The sequence below is a fragment of the Neovison vison genome, chromosome 3 (genome assembly GCF_020171115.1).
Source record: "Neovison vison isolate M4711 chromosome 3, ASM_NN_V1, whole genome shotgun sequence".
Taxonomy (NCBI): Eukaryota; Metazoa; Chordata; class Mammalia; order Carnivora; family Mustelidae; genus Neogale; species Neogale vison.
The window spans coordinates 234,322,334-234,340,920 of record NC_058093.1 but is presented as its reverse complement, the minus strand read 5'-3'; the positions used below and the strand labels follow the sequence as shown (position 1 = coordinate 234,340,920).

General features: G+C 44.8%; 2 protein-coding genes and 1 pseudogene across 3 annotated transcripts in view; 1 reads left to right on the top strand and 2 right to left on the bottom strand.

The window, feature by feature from the left end:
* P2RX7 (purinergic receptor P2X 7) overlaps window positions 1–18,587 on the bottom strand; it is a 47,784-nt gene that overhangs the window by 14,080 nt on the left and 15,117 nt on the right. For both annotated transcript variants that reach the window (XM_044244302.1, XM_044244303.1), the window contains exons 2-8: window positions 16,103–16,271; window positions 14,885–14,953; window positions 13,880–13,952; window positions 12,711–12,807; window positions 8,470–8,550; window positions 7,711–7,840; window positions 1,686–1,822 (exon numbers count right to left, since the gene is read on the bottom strand). In XM_044244302.1, the coding sequence (XP_044100237.1) occupies window positions 1,686–1,822; window positions 7,711–7,840; window positions 8,470–8,550; window positions 12,711–12,807; window positions 13,880–13,952; window positions 14,885–14,953; window positions 16,103–16,271 (756 nt within the window). The remainder of the gene's footprint in view (window positions 1–1,685; window positions 1,823–7,710; window positions 7,841–8,469; window positions 8,551–12,710; window positions 12,808–13,879; window positions 13,953–14,884; window positions 14,954–16,102; window positions 16,272–18,587) is intronic.
* Window positions 2,517–3,375, bottom strand: LOC122903446 (annotated as a pseudogene).
* Window positions 8,128–18,587, top strand: part of IFT81 (intraflagellar transport 81) — a 145,187-nt gene continuing 134,727 nt past the window's right edge. The window contains exon 1 of the mRNA XM_044244299.1: window positions 8,128–8,229. The gene's annotated coding sequence lies outside the window, so the exon portion shown is untranslated. The remainder of the gene's footprint in view (window positions 8,230–18,587) is intronic.

The window sequence follows — 18,587 nt, the reverse complement described above, 5'->3', positions numbered from 1 at the left end:
AAGTCCAGAAGTAAGCCGTGTACAAGGTACACTACAGAGAACCTTAAAAGTCAGGCGAGGCTGCAGGTGGGGCAGCAGTGTGGCCTCAGGCGTCTTGAAGATGTTCTTACCAAAAGGACTTCCAATCAAAGTGGCAGCCTGAATGCTGGCACTGGGACACCCACCACCTCCCACTGCACACAAAGAAAATGCAAGATAAGGTATATTTTTAAAAGTCATATTGATGTATTACTGAACTCAGAACAAGGAAGAACATTTTCTAGGTGCTAGAATGAGTGGGGAGTGGGAACTGGAGCCATGTTTGGAGTCTGGAGTCTGGAGTCTGTCCCATAGGAGGACCCCAACCAGCTCTGTATCTGGGGAGCTCCAGCCTTACCCTAGAAGTGTAAGGGAGCTGAGGCTGTGGGAGCCCTACCCAGGGAGGGAGCAGGGATAGGATAGTTTTAGCAGGGTGAAGACATCCAGCACCCAGAAATTAAACCAAAAACTGGCTGATAATGGATAGATGCCATATAGTCCTGCAGACTGCAGTGTTATGTAATCGGCCCCAAGAATGCCTTCGCACCCATGGCACACACAGAACTTTGCACAAGACCTTTCCTGCTAAAACTCACCAACAAATACTTCAAAGCCTTGGAAGAAGAAAGCCCACCCAGGTCACTGCAGATAATAGGTCAGTGTGAAAGGGCTTATACAGTAGGACACACAGAAGGAATAGGATCCATAAGGTCAGAAAGGACCTCACTGAAACAGTAATGGACGGCTTTGAGAAAGAACTGACTATAAACCCGAGAAATGAAAAATATAGGCATAGGAAAAAAATTAAAAACCTGAAAGTGTATGATAAAATGTTTCTCATCTTTGATCCAGTAATTCTAGTTCTAGAAATTCATCCTAAGGAAACAGTCTGGAACTATGTGCACAAATTTATGTGCACAAATGTGCGGTGTAGAATTATTTGTAATAGGAAACCAGGAAGCACCCCAAATGTCCAGTAATGTAGGAATAGGCAAGAAAACCCTGCGATGGGAAGAAAAGCATGTGGGTTTGGGGTTCAGAGTGACTTAGGTTATGGGGCCACTGTTAGCTGGGGGTCCTGAGCAAATCATTTCACCTTTCTCAGCTCTACCTGGGAACAATAATATCCACCTTCCAGGGTTGATGTGAGGTGGAGAGGTGATGACTTTGAGGGCCTGGTATATAAAAGACACACCCTAGGTGGTGCCTCTTGTTATCATTATGCTCACACAATGGGATAATTAACGTGATGGTCACGAGGAATTCTGAATGACCCAGGGAATGGCAAAACACACACAAACATAGAATACCGGGTCATACATGTGATCTGCTCTCATAGAAGCCTCATGAAAGAATTAGTTAAAGGAAGGAAAATTCACCAGCTATCTTTGATTATTTTTGATTATCACAGGGTTGAGGAATTATGGGTGATTTATATCTTCTTCTCTACGTTCTTCTCTGTTTCCCCAATGTTGTTTCTGTTTTACAAAGAGGGTTTATCACTTTAATAATTAAAAAGGAAAAAAATTCATACAAAAATCCAGTTACACCTAGTTCTTAGAGGAAGCTTTTTGCATTCATCTTGTTGCCTTGGGAACCAAAATTAATTCTCACTGACTGCTGGAGATGCAATTCAGCAGGGCCCGGAGGTTTCTGGGCACTGTTACCTGAAGTTGTAGCCAGGGTACAAGGACTCATTGGTGGTCTTGTCATCAAGGCGACGGAAGGTGTATTTTGGGCGGCAGCGATGGAACCAACTGTCCAGGTTGCAGTCCCAGTAGATCTCAATGCCCATGATCCCTCCCTGGGGAAGACAAGGAGACAGTCCTTAAGTCCTGCTGCACGTGGGATGCAGCCACCAGACCTCTCCCTGCATAGAGATGGTCACTAAGGGAAAGGTTTTGTTTTTTGTTTTTTGTTTTTTTTTTAGAGGGAAACAAAGATTGAAGTTTCAGAGCCATAGCACAGCCCCATCTAACACACACAAGTGGCTGCAAACGCATCTCCCTGCTCGTCCTCCCATCTGGGACACGCCCTCGTATTTATTTTCCTAAAATACAACTTTCAGTAAATCTCTTACATAATCTAACACCTTGAATGGCTTCCTCCACCCTCCCACCCCATTAAAGTTTAAGTTGAAGCTTGTTACACTGGAATTCAGGGAGCCCCATCACATATCTTTTCTGTTTTACCTCCTAATTCCCCTGGAGAAATCTCTTATTTCACCCTATCCACACTTACCCCTCAACACAATTGGCATTTTCATTTCATTTTTCTTTTTCTTAAAGACTTTATTTACTTATTTGACAGAGAGATCACAAGTAGGCAGAGAGGCCGGCAGAGAGAGAGAGGGGGGAAGCAGGCTCCCTGCAGAGAAGAGAGCCCGATGTGGGGCTCGATCCCAGGACCCTGGGATCATGACCTGAGCTGAAGGCAGAAGCTTTAACCCGCTGAGCCACCAGGTGTCCCTCATTTTTCTTTTTTTATAGCACAACTTATATATTTCAAATGGACAAAAAATTAGTATCGTTTACAGTATCTTAAGATAAATTGCCTTTGAATGGGAGGAAAGCTTCCTTTCCAGTACTTTGAGGTCTACAAGATGTATCTAGAAAATATACTACTGTGGAAAATGACTGCTTAAATCGAATGGGGGAGAGGGGAGGGCCTGTGGTTTCTCTTTTTGATTAATTGCTGTAACACTGTCCTTCAGGTGGCTGAGGGAGTTTCATGTTTTCTTTAGACATCATTAGGCGCCAGAGCTCTCACAGGACAACTTTGATGCTACATGAATTCTGCCATTTTGCTAGCACTGATACAGCTCTTGGGTCCACCACTCCATTAGAACTATTAACTCCATTCATATTAATTTTTGTTACATATCTTTGGGCGCCTGAGTGGCTCAGTGGGTTAAAGCCTCTGCCTTCAGCTCAGGTCATGATCTCAGGGTCCTGGAATCGAGCCCCACATCAGGCTCTCTGCTCAGTGGGGAGCCTGCTTCCTCCCTTCTTTTTCTCTGCCTGCCTCTCTGCCTACTTGTGATCTGTCTGTCAAATAAATATAATCTTTAAAGAAACAAAACAAAACAAAGGGAGGGTGCTTCTGGGTATTTAGATCCACGTTCTATTTTAAGGCTGTATATTTGGTTTTCATAAATTGTTCTTGGAGGCCAAGTTATCATCCATCTTGTAAGTGTCATGTCTTCGTCATCTTCTAGACCTCAGCTAACCTTGCCATCTCCCACTCCTTTCTGGCCTTCTTCCAGTTCTTTCAACAGTAGAAAATTGTGAGGGACTTTTACTCCCGAGCCCATGGTGGCTGCCATCTTGCATCACTGTCGCTTCATTTCTTTTTTTAAAAACAGCTTTATTAAGATATAGTTCACATACAATTTGTGCAAGTGTATTTAAGTGTATAATACAGCTGTTTTTTGTATATTCACATATATGTGTGACTGTCACTATAATAAATTTTACAGTTTCATTGCCTCCAAAAAAACCCCTAAACTTTCATCAATGCCCCTTTCCACCCCTCCTATCAGCCCTAAACAACCACTAATTTACTTTCTGTCTCTATAGAGTTGCTTATTCTGAACTTTCATATGAATGAAATCATATGTGATCTTTTATGGCTGACTTCTTTTACTTAGCATGATATTTTTATTTTTATTGATTTATTTTTTTAAGTATGCTCCATGCCCAGTGTGGGGCCTGAACTCACAACCCTGAGATCAAGGCCTGAGCCAAGATCAAGAGTTGGATGCCCAACTGACTGAGACACCCAGGTGCTCCCACTTAGCATGAGGTATTTTTTTTTAAGATTTTATTTTACTTATTTTAAAGACTTGAGAGAAAGAGAGAGAGAGAGAGAGTGTGAGCCAGAGGAGGAACAGAGGGAGAAGGACAAGCAGACTTTGTGCTGAGACAGAGCCCAATGCGGGCCTCCATCCCAGGACTCTGATGTCATGACCTGAGCTGCAAACAAGAGTTGGAGGCTTAACTGAATGAGCCACCCAGACGCCCCTTAGCATAATATTTTTAAAGTTCACTCATATTGTAGCCCATATCTGTACTTCATTCTGTCTTATGATGGGAGACAATTCCATTTTGTGGATAGACTACATTTGGTTTATCTGTTTATCCTTTGATAGACATTTGGATTGTCTCCTCCTTTCGGCTATTATGGATAATGCTTCTGTGAACACATAATGTATGAATTTTTGTGTGGATATGTGGTTCACTTCTCTTGGGTATGTACTTAGGAGTGGAATTGCTGGGTACATTTGACTTTTCGGTCTCAGTCCTTGTCTTTTCTCCCATTCAAATATTTCTCCTACCATCTCTCTAGCTAAATCCTCCTCCTCCTCCTTCAAGACTCAACTTACATCTTTCCTTATCCATTCAGCCGCCCCATCCCCCTCAGTTCAAGGTGATCCTTCTCTTTTCTGAACTTCTAAGGAATCTCTCTTTTTTTAAAAGATTTTATTTATTTATTTATTTGAGAGAGAATTAGAGAGAAAGAGCATGAGAAGGGGCAGGGTCAGAGGGAAAAGCAGACTCCCCACTGAGTAGGAAGTCTGATGCGGGGCTCAATCCCAGGACTCCAGGATCATGACCTGAGCTGAAGGCAGTTGCTTAACTAACTGAGCCACCCAGGCGTCCCTCTAAGGAGTTTCTTAATCTATTACCTCTACTTGGTACCTCTTTCTTCCTACAAACATGTTGTGAGCACTGACTATCTTATTTCACTGGTTCTTAGACATCATTGCTTATCAGATGCATAGTTTTATTTTTATGTTCTTCTCAGAAGGAAATGCTATCAATTAAACTGAAATTCTGTCAATCGAAAGCACTTTCTGATATCAGAAATATTAAAATGTGGAAAAAAGTATGTTCTTTGCATTGATGAAAGGTGGTATTTTCAAGTATGCTAGAATTAGGGATAAAAAGATGAGTACCAAGCAGACTCTGACTTGGAGAAAGGGGAAATACAGAATAATCACAATAGTCATTTGTTGGCATGAAGCTAAGTACTCGGCTTATTATTGTAAACATCTGATGTTTCTGTCACTCAGCAACCTGTCCTCCTGGTAAAAGTGCCTGGAATTTTCTTTGGGAAATGTCTCTCTCAGCTGAGTGGTTTGAATGGGACTGTCCCCTGTCCCAGCTCCAGGAGAGGCAACCCGATCTAACCTGGCCAGTAAGGTCTGTGTGTTCCTCTGGACCTGGTGACTGATTCAGGAATAGGTATGTGGCCCAAGATAGACCCATCAGAGTCCTCTCTGAGACATTTTTCCAGAACCATAAAAGAAGAGGTCATCTGTGGTTTGGGACCACTAGCCAGAGACCATGATAATCCAGAGCAGCATTGTCCAGCAGAACCTTCTGCAGTGATGGAAATATTCTCTATTCATGCTGTGCAGTAAAGTAGCCACTGGCCACATATGACTATTAAGTGCTTGAAACGTGGCTAGTATGACAGAGGAGATAAATATTTCACTTCATTTCAATTAGTTTAATTTAAATAGCTTCATGTGACTAGTGGCTACTGTATCAGACAGCACAGTTGTAGGACTTTGGTGGCTTTGCCTTGACATACGAGTAGTCTGCCTATGAGTGACATCACCATTAAGGAAACAGCAAAGGGATGAAAGGAGTCAGATTCCTAATGACATCATTTGAGTTTCTGGATGCAGCCATGCCTGCTGCTATCACATGCTTCATTCAGTTAACAAATATTTACTGAGTACCCACTATGCTGAGCAATACACAAAAATTAACAAAAAAGTCCAAAGATGCCTGTCCTCATGGAACTTATGTTCTAGTCAGGGAAGACAGACAGCAAACAAATGGATATATAAAATATATACTATGTCAGATAATGCTAGGTGCTAGGGATAAAAATAAACCTGACAAGGGCCATAGTGCCTGCTGGGATAGGGGTAGAAATTGAAATTGTTATCGTAAGGGTTTTTTTCGGGGTATGGGGGAGAGAGAGAGAGTCTTTTTTTTTTTTAAGTTTTATTTATTTATATTTTAAATATTTTATTTATTTATCTGACAGACAGAGATCACAAGTAGGCGGAGAGGCAGGCAGAGGGAGAGAGGAGGAAGCAGGCTCCCCACCGAGCAGAGAGCCGGATGTGGGGCTCCATCCCAGGACTCTGAGATCACGACCTGAGCTGAAGGCAGAGGCTTTAACCCACTGAGCCACCCAGGCGCCCCAAGAGAGAGAGTCTTAAGCAGGCTCCATGCCCAGTGCAGAGCCCGAGGCGGGGCTTGATCTCACAACCTGAGATCATGACCTGAGCTAAAATCAAGAGCTGGATGCTCAACCTACTGAGCCACCCAGGTGCCCCGAAATTGTCATTTTAAAGATAGTGGTAAGGGAAAGCTTCACTGAGCTTATATTTGAGCAAATATTGGAAGCAGGTGGGGAAGGCAGCTAAGAATGGGGCAAGGCCGTTCCAGGCAGAGGGAAAAAGCAGAAGGAAATAAGAAAACTCCCAAGGTGGGGTGCTCCCTTTCTAAAACAAACTAATAAATAAAATCTTAAAAAAAAAATAAAAGAAAACTGAGGTACGAAAATGTTTTGGGTGTACTAGAAGATCTATTTCCCTTGGTGTCTTAACATGAGTTAATAATACATGGTACTTTTTTTTCTGCTTAAGCCAATTGGATTTGGTTTCTTTTTGCCCCCAAAATGTTTTTTTTCTTTTTTTTAAAGGATTTTATTTATTTATTTGACAGAGATCACAAGTAGTCAGAGAGGCAGGCAGAGACAGAGAGGGAGAAGCAGGCTCCCCACTGAGCAGAGAGCCTGATGTGGGGATCCCAGGATCCTGAGACCATGACCTGAGCCGAAGGCAGAGGCTTAACCCACTGAGCCACCTAGGCATTCCCAAAATGTTTCTTGATTGATTCTTTGCTTACATCATTTGAGTTGGATGTCTATAAGGTGCAGCTGGGAGAATCTTGACTAACCCAAGTGTGGTGGCCTGAATAATGGCTCCCAATGGTATTCCTAATCCCAGGTCCCAACTCTCGGCTTCTTCGGATATAGTATTTTATATGGCACAAGGGACTGCAGATGTGATGAACTTAAGGATCCTGAGATGGGGAAATTATCTTGGATTATCCAGATGGGCCCTACATGTTTCCTTTTATAAATGCTCTCTCTGAAAAAGACCAGTATCTTTGTAAGAGGAAGGCAGAGGGAGATTTGGCACAGAATAAGTCAATGTGACCACTGACGCAAGATGCTATGCAGCTGGCTTCGAAGCTGGGAGAAGGGGCTGCGAGCATCTAGCTCTAGAAGGTGGAAAAGGCCAGGAAATGGATTCTCCTGTGGAGCCTCTGGACGGTGCTTGGCCCCGCCGATACCTTGATTTTGATCTGTGAAACTGATTTTGTTTCACAAAAACTGTTTCACTTAAAACTGTTGTTTTAAGCCACTGAGATCATGGTAGGTTGTTAGAGCAGCCACAGGAACTACTGCCCCAGGGATGTCACTCACAGGCTTGCTGTGGGATTAGGTGTGGTGATGCAGGGCAAGGCCTTGGCACCATGCAGGGACGTACTGAATGCTCAGTAAAGGGAGCCCTGTAACTAGGACCCAGGGGTCCAGCCTCTTGGCCATTTGACATCTTCCATCCCCCAACTCAAACCCTCGCCGTCCAAAGACACCACCAACCTGAATTGCCACTTCTGAAAAATTATCTCCTGTTTCTTGGAAAATTTCTCCCAGTCGGAAAATGGGACACTGTGGATTCTGAGTCTTGTGAAAGGTACAAGTGATGTTTATACCTGGCAAGATGTTTCTCCTGCATGAGAAGCAAGCAAGCAAACAAACATATTTTTGAAAACTGAGACCCATCTCTTTCATGGGAGTGACCCAGTTTGTGGCTGGGTTCCATGAGGGGCCCCGAGGATCCTCAGCCCCCGGGATTCACACCCTTGTGTGGTCCCCTCCCACCCTGCGCAGTGTCGATCTGTGCGACCGTTAGCATGTGGCAGAAGTGATGGTGTATCACTTCCACGCTTAAGTCATAAAAGCCCGTGGCTTCCATCTTGTTTACTGTCTTGCTGGCTTATTGTCTGTCCCTCTTAGATCACTTGCTCTGGGGGAAGCCAGACACCATTCCCAAGGACACTCAAGCAGTCCTGGTGGAGGTCCGTACGGTGAGGAACTGAACCTCCTGCTGACAACCAGGTGAGTGAGCTTGGAAGAAGATTCTGGTCTCAGTCAAGCTAGAGATGACTGCAGTCCCCACTGACAGCTTGACTGCAACCTGAGAGACCCTGAATCAGAACCATCCATAGAAGTCATTCCCACATTCCTTACCCCCAGAAACTGCAGGAGACAATAAATATTGGTTGTTAAGCTTCTAAATTTTGGCATAATTCCCTACACAGCAGTAGTGGCTAATGGCCAGACATTCTGGGCACTTACGTGGTGTAGTTGTGGCCAGGAAAGTCGATGTTATTCTTGATGAGCACAGTGAAGTTTTCGGCACTGTTCAATAGCGCGGGCCTGAGAGAGAGGCAAAATGGGGATCAGTGGGCCAATGGGACCACGGGCTTCTGGTTTCTGGCTTGGGTCATTGCAATGAGTAAAGAGAAATATAGTCTAGTAGGCAAAATTTTCCTAAAAATCTAAAAAAGAAGAAGAATGTCTCTCTTCCTGAGACCCCCGTGGCATCTACTATAACCCTTCTCACACTCTGATGTAATTGTGTGTTTAGGATGTGTGGGGATGTACTGGTAAATGGTTAACAGCCAGGTCTCCAGGGGGGGAAGAAAAACTCTGACATGTAGCATTAACTGATTAGTGTAAGCACTCCCATCATGGCTGATCTCAAGCCACTAGTGGGTATCACTGAACTTGGAGTTGGGAAGGGATGAGCATAATTGGCTCAGAGTCAGTATAAGCCAGCCTCAGCATCCCCCTGTTTGTATCTTTCCCTATAGGCTTGGATTCTTTCTATCTTGGCATCCCCAGCCTTAAGCACAGGGCCACACATGTATAGTTGGCTCTATCAGTCATAGGTTGATAGGCGCTGGGTAGCATAAATTCTCCATGAGTTAGAGGAGCTCAAATCCTCGACTTTAGGAAGGTCCACCCACAACCCATTGATTCATTCATTTGACAAATATTTATTGGCCTGAGCATGGGGCTGGGCACTGGGAATATAGTGATGAACAAGACAGTCAAGGTTTTTGTCCTTATGCAGTTGACAGTCTGCTAAAGATGGAGAGAATTGGCTGTGGATAAAGCGTTACAGCTGGTACCTTATTGTTGGCAGGCCTGAGTGGGTGGCAGATATATATAATGGGAGTAGCACCAGGAAAGGATGGAGGTATTTGGAAAGGGGCACCAAAAATGATCTGCTTTTTATTCCAGAATTGCCAGAGCCCAGCTTTGCCTCTATTTAGGATATAACTATAGAGAACACTATAGGTTTTGCCTGCCCAGCATCCATTCCCCTCTGTTAGAAGCGCCTCAGTTTTCTCCCTTTGAGATAGCCAGGTCTTTTCCACTCTCAGCCCAGAGGTTTGGGTGGGGAGGTGTCCATTTTCTCCCCATCCTTATAGACCCCAGGGTGGACAAGTGACCCAGAGCTGGCTAAACAGAATAACCCAGTCCTTTCATGGCTATAGTAATTGGTTGATAGGTTGTCATATGATTTAAGCCAATGAAAACATTCTAGGACTTTTGTAGGAAATACTGGAAAAAGAAAAACTCATTTTCTTTAGGATTGCTAGTAGTAAAGACAGTGTAAACCTGGAGTTCCCTGGACCACAGTGTGAGAAAAGCCAAAACAGAAGAAAGAATAACTGGGCAGGGGTGGGATGGGTTTGGGGATTGGAAGAAACAGAAAGAAAAAGAATCTTAATGACATCATTTTTATTTGAAGCCTGGATCAAGCCTTACCTGAAGCTAATAATTCTGGACTCCTCATTTACAGAAATTTTATTTTATTTTTAAAGATTTTATTTACTTATTTGACAGACAGTGATCACAAGTAGGCAGAGAGGTAGGTAGGGTGGGGGGAGTAGGCTCACCACTTAGCAGAGAGCCCAATGTGGGGCTCCATCCCAGGGCCCTGGGATCATGACCTGAGCTGAAGGCAGAGGCTTTAACTCACTGAGCCACCTAGGTGCCCCAGAAATTTTAAAAAATAATAATAGCATTGTCTTTTTTCCTGAAGCCAGTTTAAGTTGTATTTCTGACATTTGCATCAAAAAAGAATCTTATTTACAGATACCTACCACATGCTAGACCGTTTACCTTTAGAACATTCTAAATCCCATGCTTCCTGGGCAACAGTCTAAGAATAAGAGGACTTGAAACTTAAAGGATCAAAGCCCTTTATTCCTCTCTTACGATATTTAAACTTACTGCCTTGAATTATAGCTCTCTGTGCACATGGCTTACCTCCGATTAGACTGCAAGAGGCTTGGGATCTACTCTCTGTCTGGGTCTGCTTGTATTTTTAGCACAGTCTCTTGTACATAGTTACATATAGAATAAATATCTAATAACTTCTATGTGGAATTGGGTGTATTGACTGAATGATTAAATGAATCATTTTAGTAATCCCTTTGCATAACATACAAGGAAACTAAAGTTCAGAGGATTGCTTGCCCAAGGTCATATAAAATTGTGCAATCCAGGGGCGCCTGGGTGGCTCAGTGGGTTAAGCTACTGCCTTCGGCTCAGGTCATGATCTCAGGGTCCTGGAATCGAGTCCCACATTGGGCTCTCTGCTTGGCGGGGGGCCTGCTTCCCTTCCTCTCTCTCTGCCTGCCTCTCTGCCTACCTGTGATCTCTCTCTGTCAAATAAATAAATAAAATTTTTTTTTAAAAAAACAAAAAACTGTGCAGTCCAAGGACCTGTACTTTGGAGATGCTGAGTATTTCTCTGATGAATAAGTTGGCGACTGAAAACTGTTAGGGCCAATTTAATGTTAAAACCTGTTTAACTATTAGGGCCTGCTTAGCCAGAGCAACTCTATATTGCCTAGCTAGCCATATTGTTGTTTACATCCACGGACTTCATTCTGGGAATAAACGCCCCAGTAGTTCCTGGTATGGTTCCGGGTATCGATTCCGGGAGTAAACGCCTTAACAATAGAAGCCACGTACCTTAGGTCTGTGGTTATGCCCTATAAAACCAACCTGTGAGATCGGGAGGGGGTGGTCGCTCTCTTTGGAGGCGGCCCTGGCCGGTCAGTCTGACTTCTAATGCTTGGCATAGAATAAAGCTCTACATAACTTTCACTTTGTCTCAGTCTTGTTTCCCTGGCGGGTCAGTTCAACTTCTAATGCTTGGCATAGAATAAGGCTTTGCATAACTTTCACTTTGTCTCAGTCTCGTTTCTTTGATAACGGACCCCAACGAAAACTACAGGCAATCAAGAGGCCTCTTGCCTTGAACTGATAGTTCCCTCAGGCCCTGGGCAATTCTTTCCGTGAAAAAGAAACTTCTCTGACCTAGAAATAAACCTGGGTGGTGCCATTAATGATTGAGGACTGGACAGGCTGACACTGCCAAACACTTCCCACCCTGACAAGGGAAGCCTTTGCCTGGATCTTCTAAAAAGTCACCTTGGGGCAATCTTCTCTTTGCCCCAAAGATGCTGATGGTGTGGTTTTGAGTCACATTCATTTAGAGCTGTGTTCTCCTGTATAATATCCCCTAGGCATGAGTGACTATTAAAATTGACCTTATATTAAAAATTCAGTTGCTCAGTTGCAGTCACCACATTTTAAAGTGCCCAATGGCCGCATGTACCTAGTGGCTACCATATTGGACAGTGCAGGTACAGAACATTTTCACCATTGCAGAAAGTTCCATTGCACAGTGCTGGTCTAGAACCACCACACTTCTAGGGGCGGATCATTTGTGTGTGTGTGTGTGTGCGCGCCATTATTCAACACTTAACTAAAAACCAGGCATGGGGCTCACTTTGCTTTTGGGGTACAAGTATCATCTCATTTAATTCTCACAACAGCCCTGTGAGTGGGGGAAACTATTTATCCTCATTTTAGAAATAAGGAAAATGAAGCTCAGAAAGGTTAAACCGCTTGCTCAAGGTCACACAGTGAGGAAGTGTTAGAGTCAGAATTTGAATCCAGGACTCTCTGTTCTTTTGCTGAAAGTACCAATCCCTGTGGTTTCTGAGATTTAACATCAAGTTCTGCTTTCTGGGTCTGACTTTGTGTGTTAAAGAGAAGAATCAACAAAAAGGATCGACAAATCTGTATGTCACTGTGACCACTTAATTTAAGAAAACTTCTCTTCTCTCCCTCCCTTACTCTTTCCTCCTCTTTCCTCTCCCCTTCACTTCCCCTTTCTTCCTTTTTCCTTTCCTCCCTCCCTTCCTGCCACCTTCCCATCCTTAATCGGTCAGTATGGACACCGACCAGTCAGAGTGGGACCTGCTGTACTGCTAGAGGAGGGCTCCAGAGGTGCTTTGTAAGGTGCTGGGACAGCCGGGGGCCCAGGGTTACCCAAGGGTGCTCAGGGTAATAGTTATATACCAGTCAGTACAGAATTATTGCAGTATTTTTAACAATTAGCATGGCCTTCTCGGAGACCACTGGTGTGCTGAGTCAATAGGACCCAGGACTTTTCATCTGCTCAATGATCAGGGCCACCCCATCTCCCCCCATCCCCCGCAGCTCACCGGGGGGGCTCTCCCACTTCCTCGACGGGACACCAGGCGGAGACTTCACAGGTCTTCAGCCTTTCTTTATACACTACACACCTTCCGGTTTGGATCCCTGGTGCAGAGGTGGGGAGGGCCAAGGGACCAGAGAAGTACAGGTATGAAAACCGTGGGTGCGTCATGAACTAAACTCAAGCAAGAGACTCTTTATTTATCCTTGTCAACCCAAGCAGTTTCAGCTTCCACGAAACCCCATTTGAACCACCAACTTACATAAGGCAACCCAAGCAAAGCGCACATCGTACAATAAGTTTTTTTAAAAAAAAGATTCAGAGAGAAGGCAGAGAGATTGTGGATGCTGTTGGCTTTTTTGGTTTCTTTGCAAGAAAATATGCTGAGAGAGGAGCTGAGCAGAGTGTGTTCTCTTGCCTGGCATACGTGGACTAGAACTTGGCATCTAAGTGGGCACCTGAGTCCCTTAGGGGTGTACAGCATGAATCAGGGGTGTGCAAAGCCACAGAATGAACATGGCATATCTTCTGGAGCATTCGTGTCACTAGCAGTTTCCCGAGCAGCAAATTAAATAGTAAGTCGTGTTTGAATGGTCTCTGTACCAGCTCAAACACCCACTTCTTATGGAATAAAATGTAACATCCATAGGCCTTTTTTGTGTATGCGTGTGTATTGTAACCACTGATGGCTTTATCTTTTTTGTGGTCTTTTTTTTTTATTGTCATGTGACTCTCTAAGTTAAAACGAGGGATACAGAAATACTATAGGTTAGCAGTGGTACCAGCCCTAGGCACCCTGGGCCTATAATTCATAATCCTCAAACTTTGGTGAAATTTGAGGGGGAAAGCTCAGCATACACAGATGGCACTGGGGGCCATTGGATTTTTTTGTCAACGAGAACCCCGAAGATGCTAATTCTGAAGGATTTCAGGAGCTGCAGGAGCAGGAACTGATCTAATTCACTAGGGAATTAGATCACATTGCTAGACAGTAGCCAGTCTTCTGGGGACAGAGCAGAGGCATGGGACAGACATAGGCTCTCCCATGGCCTAGTGATGGGGGAAAAAGGCAGCTGAGAGCCAGAAGCTAAAGATTTGAACTTTAGGGCCTTGTGAATGTCACCAGGGTACCAGACCACCCCTGCCCCGGGATCCCAGAAAAGAAACAGAACATACCTTTGCTCTGCGGGTCCATCCGTCCCTCTTTACAATTCTTGTCAGAGGAACAGATCGTCCTCCTGGTGGGAAACTGAAGGGAGAAGGACAAGATAGTGGGGAGTAAGCAGCATGTATCTCTTAATATACAGAAAAGCAGATGCCTCTGTACGCACCAAAACTTGTACACAAATGTTCACAGCAGCACCATTCACAGCAGCCGAAAAGTAGAAACAACCCAAATAGTCATCAGGACAAACAAATAGTAGTGCATTCATAAAATGAATATAACATGGCCATAAAAAGGAAGGAGGCACGGATTCCTGCTACAACACGACGATGCTTCAAAATGCGATGCCGAGTGGAAAGAAGCCCCAAAAGGCCACATATCGTATGATCTCAATGATACGAAATACCCAGAATAGACAAATCCACAGAGACAGAAAGTAGATCAGTGCTTGCCAGAGGCTGAGGGAAGGGGGGGAAGGGAGTGATTGCTCATGAGTACAGGACTGCTTTTTGGCATGATGAAAATGTCCTAGAATTAGGTCGTGGTGTAGTGGTACAACATTGTGAAAATACGAAAAACCCCTCATTGCTTCACTTCAAAATGGAGGACTTTATGGCATCTGAGTTACATGTCAATAAGAAATAAAAATGAAAATCTAAAAAGCAGATGCCAAAGCAGCCAGGTGCCACTTTCAGGGAAAGCCTCCTGGGCTGGAGGGCAGGAAGCCTGGTCCAAGCAGCGCTTGACTGCAGAACTGGGCAAAGCCACCAGCGCTTCCTCTTGGCCTCAGAAAATGAGGTCAGCTAGGTCCAGGCCTGAGGACAGAACGAAGAAAAGAGAAATTTGATGACTCGTTTATGCACATTTGAGTTTCTGTGTTCTAGGGAGCAGGTTTAATGGCCAGCCTTAGGGTAACCGCAGTGTGAAAATGGCCTCTGCCCATCAACTTCCTCTGACCTGTGCCCCCTCCAGAAGCTCTTCTTACCCGCCCCGACCACGCCAGGTCCCCTCCTTACGTCAGGACATTTCCCCTGCTGTTGGCCTTCTGTCTTGAGAAAGTTTGTCATCACGAAGAAGGAGTTTCCCTGCAGAGAAAGAGGAGAGGAGATAAATGCCAGGCCTTGGAGAGCGGAATTACTTGTCAAAAATCCAGGCTGCTCAGTGCCTGGGGTGGGGCGAGTCTTCCACCTTTCTGAACCACACTCTAGAAATCAGGTCTGGGAGCAACTTGGACTGCACTGAGGGCTTAGTATCAAAGCTGGATGAACCGCCCTGCTGACCTGAAGGAGAGCAAAGGGACATTCGGAACTGATCGAGCATTCATTTTCCATCCCAGCCTCAAAAGCAGCCTTGTCATTTTTTGCACACAATAAAATCCCGTTAAATCGAAACTTAAGAGACTTGCTGGGGGAGTGCAGTGGGGTGTTGGCTTCATCAGAACACTGTTCAGATTATCCAGGATTCTTTTTTTCAGGATTTTAATTAAAGGGCAAAAGGCAGCCCATAACCCAGGAAATAGCTGGAGATCTTACTGAACCCTCTGGTAGAAACAAATAGTGGCCTGGGTTTTACGGTTTTGCAAAGCACCCCAGCTCCCAGATGCTACGGAAGGGGCCCGTTGTCCCTCCCAGCCTCCCAGTCTGTTCTTTGGTGTTCTCGTTCCTACTTTGATTCTCCTTTTTGACTGTTCTACTTTTATTTTCTCTTCTTGCAAATTTAAGCAGCCAGATAGCCTCTCCCCGTGACCCACACCCTTCCTTTCTTTGTCATCCATTTCCTTTCCCTTGTGCAAGAACGTATCTGAGTGAGTGGTTTTTATTTTTCTGGAGATATTTTTGTTGATAAAACCACAAGAACAATTTAGAAGGGTCCGTCCTGTCCAGGTAGGAAGTTCTTTGTTCTCCTGAATATAGGCAGACCTTGCCGGCTTGATGGCCCTGCTTCTAAAGAGCTGTGTATAAATCAAGTTGTGAGTGAATCAAATCGTGCTTTAAATGCACCAGATCACACTGCTATTTTGAGAAACCCCGTAGGACTCGATAAAGCATAGAATCATCTTTGAGCTGCTGGATCTGACCCAATTTTGCAATTTTTAGGTTTTCTCAGTTGGGATTTTCACAGAGCTTTTAAAATAGGGCCAGTGTTTTTTTGGCCTGAGGCTCCGGGTCCCAGGGGAGGGAGGCAGGGCCCTGGTGACCAGGGAGGAGTCTTTGAGAGTGGTGACAAGAGCTCACCTGCAGGGGGAAGGTGTAATCTGCGGTGTCAAAGACCTCAGACACCATCTTCTTGATTCCATTCTCCAGTATCTCCGCCTTCACCTCTGCTATCCCTTTCACCTTGGTGTGCACAGAGCTGATGACAGACTCTTTCTTTTGGTACCGCTTGTCACTGATCAAAGCAAAGCTAAACGGCAGACACAGAAAAGCATCAGTGGTTTTTCTCAAGGGAGGCACAAGGCAGTGGTGTTGGATGCAGGTTCTGAAGGCTGCCTCCATTCACATCCTAGCTTCGCTGGGTGACTTTGGGCAGGCTACCTGCCTGCGTTCTCCATGACTCACTTTCCTTAGCTGTAAAGTGGCAAGAATCATCGTACCTACCTCAGGGCTGGTTGTGAGGATGAAATGAGGTATGTGTGCAAACTCATCAACATCGTATCTGGCACCTGCGAGCACTCACCGCATGGAAACGATTGCCCCCAATGTCAGTCTCCAGTATTGCCCAATACAGGCCCTCATTTACAGGGCAGTCTCTCCCCTGCCGGAGTCCAGCCTCAGATTGGTCCACTGGCTTTGTCCTGGGGCTGAGGAACACACCAATACCTAAGGATGTGTCCAGCAGGTCAGCCCCACGTTTTCCAGAAACATCCACCTGGTTTATAATTAATATTGATAATAGCAGCTGCCCTTTATTGAGCAATTAGTACATGCCAGGTGCTCTCCATGCATCATCTGTTTAATCATCACAGCAGTAGGAGATAGTTACTGTAATCATCCCTTTTGTAGATGAGAGAATGGGCTCAGAGAGATACAGGAAATTGCATATGATAACCCAGCTCGTCATTGGCAGAACTGAGGTCCTCAGCCAGACCTCTTAATCACATATGGCACAGTGTGATGTAAAGTTTAAAGAAATCCAAAACAACAAATGTCTGTCCACGCATGCTCATAGCAGCACCATTCATAATAGCCAAAAGATGGACATAGTCCACATGTTCAGCAGTAGATGAACAGATAAACAGAATGTGGTCTACCTGTACTATGAAATGTTATTCAGCTAGACAAAGGAATAGAGTACTGAAACATGCTATACTGTGCAGGAACCTCGAAAACATTATGCTAAGTAAAAGAAGACAGATTCAAGAGGCCACATGTTGTATGATCCCATTTATGTGAAATAATCCAGAATGGGTAAATCCACAGCAACGGAGAGTTGACTGATGGGTACCAGGGAATGGGGAGCCGGAGTGACTATGAATGTGTGTGGTTTCCTTTTGGAGTGCTGAAAATGTTTTGAAACTAGATAGAGGTGGTGGACCCCAACAAGGTATTATTTAGTGCCACTGACTTGATCACTTTAAAATGGTTATTTCAGGGGCGCCTGGGTGGCTCAGTGGGTTAAAGCCTCTGCCTTCGGCTCAGGTCACAATCCTAGGGTTCTGGGATCGAGTCCTGCATCGGGCTTCCTGCTCAGCAGGGAGCCTGCTTCTCCCTCTCCCACAGCCTTGGGGTTGTGAGTTTGAGCCCCATGTTGGGTGTAGAGATTACTCAAAAATAAAATCCTGGGGCGCCTGGGTGGCTCAGTTGTTAAGAGTCTGCCTTCAGCTCGGGGTCATGATCCCAAGGTCCTGGGATCAAGCCCCGCATCAGGCTCCCTGCTCCCTGGGAAGCCTTCTTCTCCCTCTCCCACTCCCCCTGCTTATGTTCCCTCTCTTTCTGGGTCTCTCTCTCCTTCAAATGAATAAATAAATCCTTAAAAAAATCCTAAGGAAAATAAGAAAAAAAAATCTCATCAAGAAGGACATTGGACATTGGGTGGCTCAGTGGGTTGGGCCTCTGCCTTCGGCTCAGGTCATGATCTTAAGAGTCCTGGGATCGAGCCCTGCGTTGGGCTCCCTGCTCAGCGGGCAGTCTGCTTCTCCCTCTGACCCTCCCCTCTCATGCTCTCTCTCTCTCTTTCTCTGTCAAATATATAAATAAAATCTTTTTAAAAATTTAAAAATTAAAAAAAGAAAAAGAAGGACATTGGAACTAGAGATCCAGACTTTAGGTCCCATCAGCATATATGAGAAAGAGTTATGACATACAATTCCATAGACAAATATACTTGTTCGACGTGTATTTCAGCCTGGCATCACAGTATGAACACAGTCTGTGCAGTGTCCTGTGTCCGACATGGTGACATGCTCCCGGAATAACCTTGGGTCAGTTTGGCCCACCATTTGGGAAGCTCAGTTTGAGTCTGTCATCTTCATTTCAGGCATACAACATGTTATAGATCAGCTGTAATGGAATCCAGCCCTCTCATAAGTCAGAAAACTAGTCTTTGTATGGTAATGAACTTGTCATGCAAGAGCCGCATCAAAGGAAAAAAAGAAGAAAAGAGTTGACCATATTCTGCCCTAACGACCATCCCCAAGACTCAGACAAGCCATGTCACCTGTAGCCATGGGTACCCACGGGAACAAGGGGAGGGCTGCCTGGCTCCCAGATCCCTGTGAAC